Source organism: Crinia signifera, chromosome 4 (assembly GCF_055691185.1).
Source record: "Crinia signifera chromosome 4, ASM5569118v1, whole genome shotgun sequence".
NCBI lineage: Eukaryota > Metazoa > Chordata > Amphibia > Anura > Myobatrachidae > Crinia > Crinia signifera.
In genome coordinates this window covers 44,246,810-44,260,067 of record NC_139220.1, presented here as the reverse complement: position 1 = coordinate 44,260,067, position 13,258 = coordinate 44,246,810, and the positions used below count along the sequence as shown (strand labels likewise).

General features: G+C 40.3%; 1 protein-coding gene across 2 annotated transcripts in view; it reads left to right on the top strand.

The window, feature by feature from the left end:
* The window catches only part of POLR3B (RNA polymerase III subunit B), a 147,763-nt gene that overhangs the window by 114,274 nt on the left and 20,231 nt on the right, over positions 1–13,258 (top strand). For both annotated transcript variants that reach the window (XM_083181668.1, XM_083181667.1), the window contains exon 23: positions 1,861–2,003. In XM_083181668.1, the coding sequence (XP_083037794.1) occupies positions 1,861–2,003 (143 nt within the window). The remainder of the gene's footprint in view (positions 1–1,860; positions 2,004–13,258) is intronic.

The window sequence follows — 13,258 nt, the reverse complement described above, 5'->3', positions numbered from 1 at the left end:
CAATTCCAGTGTACTCATTATTATTTTTTTCCTTTCACATTTAACTTTTAGTACAACTAGATTCCTTGTTCTTATTCTTGTATGTGCTCAGGTCCCCCAAACTCTACCTCATTACCCTCATTTTTCTATGTTTATAGGATCATCTTGTAACAATAACCTGGTTTCATAGCATTGTGTTGTTTGAAAACATTTTCTGAGTTGGATCTTAGTTATGGGTTGGATTTCGATAAAACTTTCCCATATTTCAATGCATTTAACTCTTTGCTTTTTGTAATGTTGTCTCGACTACAGCGCTGTTATTTAACAGTAGAATTGTTATACTTTTTGTTACTAACCATAGATTTAGTTACCCATGCAGCCTGTCAAAGGGTACTTTATGAAAGAACCACTTTCAGACTTCTTTAACTGTAATGAATAATTACAAAAAATTATATTTAATGTGTATCCCTTGATTAAAGGAGAGTTTATTTGAAATCATTAGTGATTAAGAGCAGGAAACTGAGACTACAGTGGGCACATGGTCTTCAAAACTGGGCAGTTGGAGTGGAATAATATTGCCTAGAATGGCATTACGGTGTTCTAGGGGTTGGGAACCACTGGTGTAAGGGATGATTTATTGGAGCATATTAGGCATACCGGTAGTTGCCTACCCTCTTGCATTCTTTAGGAGACTCCCTGAAATAGCAGCAATCTCCCTCATGTCACCTAGCCCACATTAGACTGTTACATTTTTTGGGGAAAAGGAATGAGACACAGATACATTTACATTGAATCATCAGCGCCATTTCCCAGCACTTTACCAAGTATACTAGCTCTTACTAACTGCTTTGGGGATCATCTACACTTGGATATAAATCATTTTACAAGATTCCTCTCAGATGTAGCAGTACACAGCCACGCTTCTAGGGGCCACGTTCACAATCTCTTTTCACAAACTCTCCATATATGGAACTAGACACGCCCTTTGGGTGGAGCATGACACGCCCCCTCAATGGTGCGCTGTGCAGAATTCTACTACCAACTATAATCTCCCTGAAACTAGTTTTCAAAAGTAGGCAAGTATGATATTAGGCTACTTATCAGTTGAACCACAGCCTACCAAAGAATTGTTGCTGACCACATTAAGGCCACGGTCTACCATCTTGTAATGGCTACACCCAACAGACACGCCTCGCTGCAGAGCACATCACCTCAGGCTAGGTCTACATGACAATGTATGTTAAGTGTACTTTAATGGACAGCTAATTTTAGGATGTACTGTAACTGGAGAATCGCAGCACAATTCTGTGCAGCCCACACATCTGCAGTAACTGCGTGGTTCTGTCATACTAGTGTGGACCAGATTCTCTAAGTAGTGTTACCAGCGGACAACCAATTTTGACTGTTTAAGGGCAATGGGCGAGTCTATCCAGAACTAGAAAATGGTATGTAACAAATTGGGTCCTTAATAACCAATAATCGCCCGCAGAATTTAACAGGCGGAAATGCCAAGGCTTTCCAACTGGTTTCCTTCTCACTAGCAGTTGGGCTTTTTCTTGTGTGAAACCAGCCCACTTTAGTAACATAGAGAAGGACAGCCCTTGAATATTGGGGTCTTCAGTGGTAGTATCCAGCATGGAAGACCAATGCATTCCAGTATATCTCGGTGTTATAAACTAGTAAGCTCCACCCAGTAGCACATTTCAGCCATCGTATAATGATTTTCTACACAAGAATGGGGTGGCTGCTATCCTAGATATTCACAGAAATATCAAACGAGACCTATTGAGAAAATGGGATATAAAGTTATCACAACAGTTATAACGAAAATTTTATTTATTCAAGATTTTTTAACAAAGGTTTTTTTCTTTTCTTTTATAGCTATAAAGGGTCTACAGAGTCCTACATTGAGAAAGTTATGATTTCATCAAATGCAGAAGAAGCTTTCTTGATTAAAATCCTGCTGAGACAAACAAGACGGCCAGAAATTGGCGATAAGTTCAGCAGTCGGCATGGACAAAAAGGTACAAATCTTCCTCACAATCTTCATTCGTCTTTCTCCATTTATCCTCTGCTGCATACAAGCATTGTATATCTACTCTGTGCCCCAAAGGGAATCAGTGAGACCATATCAAAAGATAAGCATCAGTACATTGTAACCATAGCGCTATCTGATTATACACAACATACCCAACGTACCTACATCCTCCCATACAAATCCCACAATAAACACCCCCACCACCAATCCCGATAACAGACATAAAATTTACTTTTTTAACATGTATATTGGAGTCTGTCTTTATTTTTACACATACGTATTGCCAAATCATACTGGTGTGACACTTAACGTTTTGGGTTGCACAGCAATGTGCCAGTGATGTGTGCTATTGTCACACTTGCCTATGAGTTCCTCTGTGACAATCGACATGTCATCTTGGGATATGCCCTAGCTGATGCTAGGGCAGGGCTGTCCCCCTAGTAGATCCCTTTGGGGGGAGTCTTCTTCCACTACTGTGGTTGGCAGAGGTAAATTTAGGGGTCAAGCTGCCCCTAGGCAAAATATTATTGGATGCCTTCCATTAAAAATATGAATACCTTTTACCTTAGTAGTCAGGCTGTAAAGCAAAGCTACAGAGAAGATACTCTGCTATCTACTGCACTCAATTGCCACCTACATCCTCTTCACTGTCTCCGGTGTGGGGGTTGGACAGCCTGCTGTCCCGCACCCAGAAGGATTTATCCCTAAGACACATGCCTTATGTGCCTAGTGGGAAATTTGCCACTGGCAGTTGGTAATCAAACCACAGTGTTTTTTTCCCCCCATTTTCTTGAATCCTTGGTCAGTTCAAGGCTTGGTACAGTTACCTGGGTTTCTCCAATCTTGAGATGATTCAATGCCTGACTTACTGTATCTCAATTGAATGAGAACCTTCTGCAGCATTCTGACCTGGAGTTGTCTTCTCAAGTAAATGAGGAGCATTGGTACCTTGCTCTACACCTGCATGAGGCAGAAGAGCCAGTGTCTTCAGGCACCTAGATAAAAAGCTGTTGGTTTCCATTATTTTCCTGTGTTGGTGTATCTTCTTTATGAAGCTTGGACTTGATTAGACATTTTAGATTTAATTCAGGCTACTGTCCTCCTATTCTCTACCTGCAGTGGACAGGATTAAATTGGATTTCAAGGTATTTTTGGCCGGGATTTCAGTCTTGGGATCGGTGCCTCCAATCCCGGGATTTCGCGATTAAAATGCACATGAGCATTTCATCCCTATCTGTCAGGCAGTGCTAAGCATAGAGCAGTGGGTGTTTCTGGTGTCAAATTTAAATCAGGAATACCTATCTGCATATTCTCATCTGGAAGAGTCATCATTCTCTGAGTTTGATGAAGATCCTGAACAATTTCAAGACCATAGGTGTGACAGTAGATTTATGATAGAGGTTCCATTCTCCAAAAGGTCTTCTGGCTCATGTACAGGTGACATAAGTGTTGGTATCCCACAGCTGGATCATCCGTTTTTGAAAATCCAAATTGGTTTATCTGAAGATGGAGTTCTTTGTGTATCATTTCCATAACTATCCATCAATGGATGCTTCTTCCCCAGATCTTGTCCCTTCAGGCCATGGTTCACTTGGTGCTGAATCATCCCTGCAATTGATGCTTTCCACCATTGAGTCAGTCCAGTTCCCCCAAGTTTTAGCCAAGTGTAATCCAGATCACAGTGATCAGGAAATGTAGCAATTCTTACCAGCAGCTGCCCCAGTGTATTACTATGGAGTACTACCTCTATCTCTCTCTGCCATTTAAACCAGTGTCATACCTTCAATATCTGGACATTGGTAACCATGGACAGCAGTCTCAGAGGTTAGATATGCAGTTATACAGCAATCCACTTCCAAGATGAATTGAACTTGTACTTCCATAAATGTCTTCATGTTCAGGGCAATCCTCCAAGGCCGGACCAGTGCTCTAACTTTTCTTCAAGGTAGGACATTGAAAATTCAGATTGAGAATGCCCCGGCTGGCTTATCTGAATAACTGGACCATGTGGGAGGCCAGCCAGATAAGTAGATGCAGTCCTCACTCCCAGTGTAGACAACTGGAAAGCCAATGACCTGCACAGACCTGGATCTAGGAGTAGACCTGGAGTAGAATTTTTCCAACTTCTTGTTGACGGGTGGGGGGTCTATTGAATGTTGACATGATGGCTTCATGGCAGAACCTACAAGATATAGATGTACTGTTCCAGGATCAGGGACCTACAATACTACAGCATTAACCATCGACACCCAAAAATAATCTGCATAGTAAAATAAAAAGCCAGGAGGAAAAAAAGAAATAAACGTATTCTTTTTGCCCAGTCATATATTTGTATAGTAATTTATAATATTAGCAGTACAGACGGAGCCCTCTTCATTTAGCCTGTTAATTGGATTAAGTGAGTAATTGGTTTACTCTGCTAATCCCCTACTGTATTGTTCTATGTATTGTATTGCTGCTCAGAACAATAGGATAGCCATGGTGAGCCACGACCTAAGGCACAAAGTTGATAGGGGCTACAACTGTAATTCGTGCAATATACATAGAGTAAAATATTGCAGCCAAGTAACTAACTGCATTCAGCACTAAATACAGTATAGAAAAGTCGGGGACTATGTTCCAGTGTATAATGTGGTACAACTATCACAGTACGGATGGTGTAATGGTTAGCATTTTTGCCTTACAGTGCTGAGGTCATGGGTTCCATTCCCATCATGGTCCTAACTGTTCGGAGTTTGTATGTTCTCCCTGTGCTTGCGTGGGTTTCCTCCGGGTACTCCGGTTTCCTCCCACAATCCAAAAATATACTGGTAGGTTAATTGGCTCCCAACAAATTAACCCTAGAATGTCTGTGTGTGCGTGTACATGTAGTAGGGAATATAGATTGTAAGATCCACTGGGGCAGGGACTGATGTGAATGCTCAAATATTCTCTTTAAAGCGCTGCGGAATATGTATGGGCTATATAAGAAACTTAATAAATAAATAAACTATCGGGAAATGAGCCTATTGAATAAAAAAGGCTAACTAATATGTATATATATATATATGATACACATGTTTAGCACATCCAAAAAACTATGTATAGATAATTAACACAATTGGTAGTATAAATAACTTTTTGAAAACTTTCTGTGCCCCTTTCAGCCATCATGTGCTCACACCTAGCACTCTCCACCCGCCCTAATACTGTTTGGCATTGCTGCTTAGTCCTCTGATCTGCAGAATCTTTGTTGGAGGTGCTAATCCTTTTTCACATGACAGAATGAGACATGCTTTTAAAGACCAGTCCTATATTGATTTCTTTACATCAAAGAAAACAGCCCTTCTTTCTATTTTCCTTCTAGTTCTACAACTTAGAGGAAATATTGAGACTGGAAATCTGGGTGTTTAGGAAACAGATTCCTCATCAGGCATTGAAAAAAACGGTGTAGATCTTTTTACAAAGCTTACTAGCCATGGCGGTGTTGATTTTAAATGCAGCCTCCCCCTTCTTCCTCCTTGTCATAATACATTTCTTGTAAGACCCACTTGCTGAAAGCTAAAAATTGGTGCACAGTTGTGTTTTGACTTTGTTTTATGGTGATATAAAATATAATCACATGAATTAGGTATAATTAGATTGATAAAAAAGTAAAATAAATAATAATAATTCTATGTGTGTGTGTGTGTAAGTGCACTCAAAGAAAATGCTTCGAAAGCTAGTAGATGTAGTTTCACTTGCTGCCAAAAGTTGGCAGTGTAAGCCCGCTCGAAGCAAATTCCTCTAAAGCTAGTAGATCTAGAGATATATTTTCCTTTTAAGTAGATTTGGACAACCTACAAACATCTCAGCTGTGGTAGAACTACAAGCTCCATCATGCCTGCAGGCCCTGTAGTTCTAAAATAAGTTGGATGCTGCAGGGAAATGGGGAGAAAAAATGAAGCTTAAAAATGGATTGTGAATGTAATAACATCTGAGACAAGGCGCTTGTGTTTTTCCATGAAAAACCCTTCAGGGCATTTTGTTTTCCTCTTTTAACAGCTTTGAAATCAAACTGTGCGTTTGTGAGGTTCTCATAAATAAGACGTTCCTTCTGTAAATACTCATTTCAAATGACAGAATAATTGGCAAGTCCCGAAAAGGAGTGATGAGGCTTCTTTTAATTGCTTAGGGTTTTAGCTGCTGTTCTATCTATGAATTCCATATTAAATGCTCATTTAAAGGTAAGCAAATATTTAGCTCACCCTGAGCCCATGGAGCTGACCTGCTGACCTTGCAGCACATTCTTTAGAGGCTCTCTCACTTTCCTCGTTTTATGGCACAGAATAAAATTACAGTTGTGTTTTCTGACACTTCTAAACTAAGCACACATTGTTACGATAAAGGTTCTTTTTTTTTTTTCAGTGTGTGTTTTGTCAAGTTCCTGTAGTTGCCTTATAATAGGTTAGGAGCATTGTGAGGTTTTTCAATTAATCAGGTCTTTTGTGCGCTTACCACTATGCAAATGTATTAGCCTCAGCCTTTTTTTTTTGGAGACTTCTGGGAAAGCCGTGTACCCAAGTGTATTGTTTCTCCTTACCCCAAGCTCATGTTTTGAGTCCAAAGCTACAAAATTTATTTCCCGTGTTCCTCTCTTTATTGTAACATCTCGTCTTTTTTTTTTTTTACATTTTTTTTTATGCTTTCTATTTTTTTGGTCATTATTGTTTTTATTTTATTTGCTTTCCTATATTTACAACTTATACTGTAGAGTGATAAATATATTTGCACCTTAGCATTATTAATAATGTATTTTGTAACCTTACTACGGTTTCATCAAGTTCAAAAAGTTTGTCAGTTTTGTGATTACTTTTAAAAAGAAAAAAAAATATTATTTTTCTAAAAATATTTCTACATAAACACAAATGCATGTCTGATAGTTATGAAATAATTCAAATTCCCTTTATCATTATTTATGGTATAGGGTCAATATCTACAGTACCCACACAATTTAATGAAACTTCAAATTTTATATGAAAGTGACATTTAATTAAAGTTTTTTAGACTACATTGGTTACAAATATTGTATTAAAATGATGTGGTACTTGCCGATCGAATATATATTTTTTTTAATTAATTAATTTGTCAAATTTAAATAAATCTGAATTCAGCATATTATCAGATAAGTGACCAGGTGTGTGTTCTTGGTTTTAAAAAAGAAGAAAAAAAGTCCTCGATTTACTAAATTGTTTACAGTAATGTGCATTCTATTTTTTTGTGTTCTTTGTCGTACTTTAAAAATTTTAAATGGAAAGTTTTTTTATTTTGTAAATTGTTTTATTCTAAAGTTTTGTATTTAAGATGTGTTTAGTTCAGGCATTAAAAGCTCTTAATTTTAATATTACCCTTCTAAGTATTCATTACCTTCCAACTATAACTTATTCTAAGCTCATTATGCCCCCTTTGTGTAATCTTGTATTAAAATCTGTCAGCTATGACTGGTCTTACAGGCACAGTCAGCGGAGCAGAATAAGTTAATTATTTACTTGTGTCACTCGGCCTCTTGATCTAATGAAATGCACAGCTGTGTTAGATCTGCGGATGGATGTGTAGATCCCATTGTTACACGAGTCAGCAGAGGGTAGGAGCCGCTATGATGGAGAGTCCCCACTTCTTTCTACTGTTTTGCTTTTCTGTGTCGATTTCATGGTTCTTTTATCACTCACTTTCACACAAAACAAACAACACAGCGACTGTCTGCTATGGGAACCGCTTTGGCACATAAAAGGGGTTCTCAGGAATTGGCGCATTCAATGCTACCTTGAGCTTAAGTTCTGGTTCGCAGTGTTTGTTTTAAACAAGGCTGCAATATACAGTTATAGTGAAGAAACGTGTAACGTTCGCTGCTTTTTTGTTTTAATCTTTTGACTGTTGGATAACAATAGATACTTTTTGATTAGACTACTTGTATAAGTTCTATAGTGGGAAATGCTTTATTTTACATTTTATACCATTATATTGTTGAAATAGTTTAGTGACTACAGTAGACATTAAAATAATTTACCTGCGAGTCTTACAAATATTGTAGCATTTAAGGTAAAATAACAATCGTGAAAGTTGAGGTACTGTAATTGATTTGTATTTTTATTTGGTTTGTTTTTAACTGGTGCAGAATTATTGTGTTTCAAACAATACTTTTTTTTTTTTTTACAATTTTTTACAATTTTTAGATCATTCTATGAGTTAGGAAGTTGTTTTGCATTTTAGAATAACAATTTTTTTGTGGAAAAAAGAAAAAGTTAAATGCCTTGATTTGTAGTTTCATCTGGGAATTGTTCCTAAACTTCACTTTCTTTAGCAATCTGCAACTTGGGAGTAAGTCTGAATTCTTCATGGTCAAGTGTGTTATTAAATGGCTGTGAAAGAATTATACGATTATGGCCCATACACGCTTGCCGATTTTAAGCGCAAAATCGTTCAAAACGGGCGTTTTGAGCGATTTTGCGCTGAAAATCGACCAGTGTGTAAGCCTCAGTGATGGACTGCTAGCGATGACCGCATCATCGCTAGCAAAGTGGGCAGTCTGCTGGTTTTACCAGCACGTCTACCGATGATGGCTGGTTTATCAGTGTGTGTATGGCCGCTGGGTTAAAAGATGGTAGACTTTCAGCCTGGCAGACTGCCCACTTCTTCCCCTGCTCCACATGGAGCATACTCACCATGATGCTGACCGCGCTGCGCCACCCGGCCACACAGCAGTGACAGGCTCAGCAGCATGTCAGAACGCCCCACTCCCCGTCTTTCTCCCTCCCCTTGCACAGAGGCCAGCAGCAAGGTCTCCTACACTGCCCACCAATGATTATAAGCCAGTAATATATATACATTGCTGGCATAGGCCAGCAATGTCTATATTACTGGCACCACTGCCCACCAATGTATTTTTAAAGTATAAGCCAGTAATATATACATTGCTGGCACAGGCCAGCAATGTATATATTACTAACACCACTTCCCACAAATATATTTTTTATGGTGGCAACGTATACATGGCTGACGCAAGCCAGCCATGTATACGTTACCGTCATCACTAGCCACCAATGTATATTTTTTATGAAGGTAACATATACCTGGCTGGCGCAAGCAAGCCATGTATACGATACCGTTGCCACTAGCCAAATAAATATATTTCGTTATGGCGGTAACATATACATGGCTGGCGCAGGTTAATGGATTTCTCCTACGTGCGTGGCTGCAAATAAAATATAGCCGTACACATGGGTGGGATTTTGCCCTGGCAGGGCACGGTTTACCTGATTGCTGGGCTCCGAATATATATGCTGCCCAGCGATCAGTTCTGAATCAGGCCCCAAGAACAGAAAATGCACTGAATACAATGGCCGCTGCTCCCACCCGTGGAATTTAAACCCAGTCCATTATGTAAATACTCTTTTATATACAAGTCTTTCGCTTCCTGAACATCTCTTGCTCTTTAGGGAAAATAGCTCAGTGTGTACACACTATTTTCGTGAAAGATATATCTATCAGAGTTTTTGGCAAAGTCTTTTGAAATGAATATTGCCTAGTGTGTATGGGCCTTAATGCACATCTTGGCATTTAAATAGGTTATGTAGACAAAAGTGAGTGGACACCCCAGCACAAGTGAAATGGTGGACTCTTGGGGTGAATTTTAGGTGAAAAAGTCATGCACAAGGTTGGCATGGTAAAGGTCAACTTGAGTTTTTCAGGGTTTTTTGTGTCCGTGTCGGCACCTTACCACGTGGACACCCATTTAGTCCCCTTAGTACCCTAGTTTTGCTTGCCAAACATCGGCATTTTACTGTTCCGAATTGGAGTCCACGTGGGTGGTGAAGTATGAAAAAGTCCAAAAAATTAAGAAAATTTAAAGTGCAATACACTCACATCGACCTTTTCATGTGGCGACCATATCAACTTATGTTATTGACCTATACCTTTTCTGCCTGACATGCTGATATCATTGTAGATTTGTCAATTAGAGAGTATGGATTTGAGAACCATTGTGGATGTTGGAAGACCACTGAAACTGCAACCCAGGAACAGGATAGTTCTAATCAGGGAACTGTGAAAGAGGAGTTGTCGTCCCATGCATTCCTTTGCACATTAGTTCCAAATGGCCACGAATTTGACGGTTACATTCGTTGGGAGGCCCATGTACTTGGATATTATGGGCAAGCAGCTGTTCATACACTTTTAATAGTGTGAAGAATGCAAAACTGGACAGTGGAACAGTAGCAGCAAGTATTATGGAGTGATAAATCACAATTTATGCTTTTGAGAACAGATGGATGTTTTTGGGTTTGGCAATTGCAAGGAGAACGCCAGATGCCAGAGTGTACATTACCCACAATAAAGCATGGAGGTGGTGGTGTTATGCTGTGGGGCTGGATAATTATTCTGGATTCTGAAGTGGCACCTGGACTGTGGCAGGATACCAGCTGATACCATTGGATGCGGGTTTTGCGTGGTGGTGGGCTGTGCCTGAACCGGCCTGGAGGCGGGCTGTGCCTGAACCGGCCTGGAAGCGGGCTACAACTGGACAGAGGTTTAAACAGGAGTTGCAGGTCTCTGGTTGCTTGTGTCATATGAGGTAAGAAGCTCTAACTGGATCGATGCAGTGGTTGACATTAAAACAAGGACAAGCAGGAATCCTGACCGGCAGGACATGTTGCAGAGGAAAGTCACAAGTAACTTAGAGCATGTGTAATGTAAGTCATGATCATGACACAAAGTAATCACAAACAAGATCAGGGAAAGTTAGTACTATCGCAGATTGTATGAGGGAATGAGTGGTAGAAACACATTGTCATATAACCAGACAAACTGTATGTTAATCCTTCTGTTTATGCAATGACCTATTAGAAAATGTGAGATCTCTGGTGCTGGAGTCAAAATATAGATATTGGATAGTAACCAATGTTGTAGATTACAAACTGGAGTCAATAATCAGAACCGATAAGTAGACAGCAGGCTGAGACCAATGAGGTGGTTGTTGGACTGGAAGCATGAAAGTAATTATCGGAATGGACTGTTGATGCGGATATCTGGCCGGAACTGATGATGTTGCGAAGGCCCTGGTTTAGACTTGTGAATTCATGCGTACGGCCCATAGTACCCATGTGCGAGGATGTCCTGTGATAAAATCCTGCTGCTTTTTTTTTTAAATCACTGGCTGTTCTCAAGGTGATTGATAACAAACCGGCATTTAGGGGGTGGTAACCGGCCATTTACTGGGAGTGTCAGGGGAAAACCGGCATGCCCAGACGTTCTAGGGGAAGTCATATGACATCCGCTCCGGCCCCAATCATTATTTTGATACTAAAAGAACGGCTTCTGTGAGCAACACTGGCATTTTTAGCGAATATTTTGAGGATCACTCAGCAATGTTGGCACTAAAAGGGTTAATGCATGAAAAGCACTTGCAACAAGGACATTTACTGGACAAATGGTTTCCCCACTAGATGGTGCCCAACAGAGCACATGAATTGCGCCATCTGGGCGCAGTTAGACGCGGGAAGATGCAGACCCCCATGCTGGGCAGCAGAAATGTGCAAAATGTGTTTTGACACATACTGTACTTTTGTTTGGGTTTAGCTATTTTAAACCCGAGACACTATATAAATAAAACTTATGTGTACGAAGCAATGCAAAAAAATCCATTTGAATATCAAGATCATTTTTCTTCGTAAAGTAATAGTGTATGTCCTAAAATTATTGAACTATAAGCAGCTATTAATTAATCTACTTGTGTATAAGGTATTTGAGTTGTGATGCTTTTTTCATTACTCTCTAGTATTGTACATATAACTTACTGTAGTTTTGCTGTAAATAGAATTTCACATTGAAACCTATGCCCTGGCCTGTACACACTTGCTGATTCCAGCCACCGCCAATAACGGAGAGGCAGGGACACTTGCTGATGCCGGGGGGGGGGGGGGGGGTTACATACACACTGGGGGACATTGTGAAGGATATTGTTCATTATATTGCCTAGTGTGTACACTCCCTTAGTTATTTTTTTTCTCCATTTAATATAAATTCTTATCGCTTTATTATCACGCATAATCTGTTTCCAGTTCCATCAATGATTTATTAATTTTTCGCACAAAAATTTTATACCCATTACTGGAAGTTTATTTTACTGTAGTTTATTAACCCCTTCCCGACATTTGACGTACATTTACGTCATGGTCGGGATGTACTTCCCGACACATGACGTAAATGTACGTCATGACTTTAAACTGTCACCGCGTCTATAGACGCGGTGACAGAGGGACGATGTCTGCTGTCCCTGACAGCAGACATCTTCCCTCATTGCCCAGGGGGGGCAGCGATGCCCCCACCCATCGGTGATCGCTGTGATTGGCTGTTCAATGTGAACAGCCAATTACAGCGTTTTCTGTGTACCGGCGAATAACGTTCGCCGGTGACACAGGGATCGGTGGTGATTGGTGCTGTTAAGTACAGCACCAATCACCCCCGGGTGTAAGGGTGTCACTGGTGGTCACCCCACCTGCCCCCAAAGGCTGTGATTGGTCCGTCGGACCGACGGACCAATCACAGCCATTACACCTCAAATGAAATAACGCAGACAGCCCTGCAGCCGCCATTCCGGTCAGGAACAGCGTGCAGAGTGGTCTCCGTGCCCATCTGTGCCCTATACTGACCTGATCAGCGTTGGTGGCATCCGTGCTGCCAGCTACTGGTGCTTCCTGGTTGCTCTTGCTTCCTGTCTGCTTGTGCTGCTGCTGCAGCGTCATTGTGTCAGAGATATATATATTGTGTGATATAATTTTGTATCTGCTGCCCCCCTTTTGTGCTGATCAGTATAAACTAACTGATCAGCACCTTTTTTGGGGTGCAGGTTTTTTTTTTTTATATATACCCTGTCAGGTTGCACCCACAGTTGTGTGCCTGCTGCCCCTCACTGCTAATCAGTGTTGCATCACTGATCAGCAGTTTGTTTGTTTTTTGAGGGTGCTGTGGGTTTTTTTTAAAAAAAAATTTTTACACCCACGGTGATTTTTTGGGTGTCCTGTGGCCGCAGAGAGCTGATCAGTGACGTACATCACTGATCAGCATTTTTGGCACAGGGTTGATCTAATTTTTTTTTTTTTTGATCAAATTACTGTTGCCTTTGACTCATCAGCATTTTTTTTTTTTTTTTTTTTTTGGGAGGGTGCTGTGGAGTCTTTTTTTTAATTTTTTTTACACCCACGGTGCTTTTGTGGGTGTCCTGTGCCC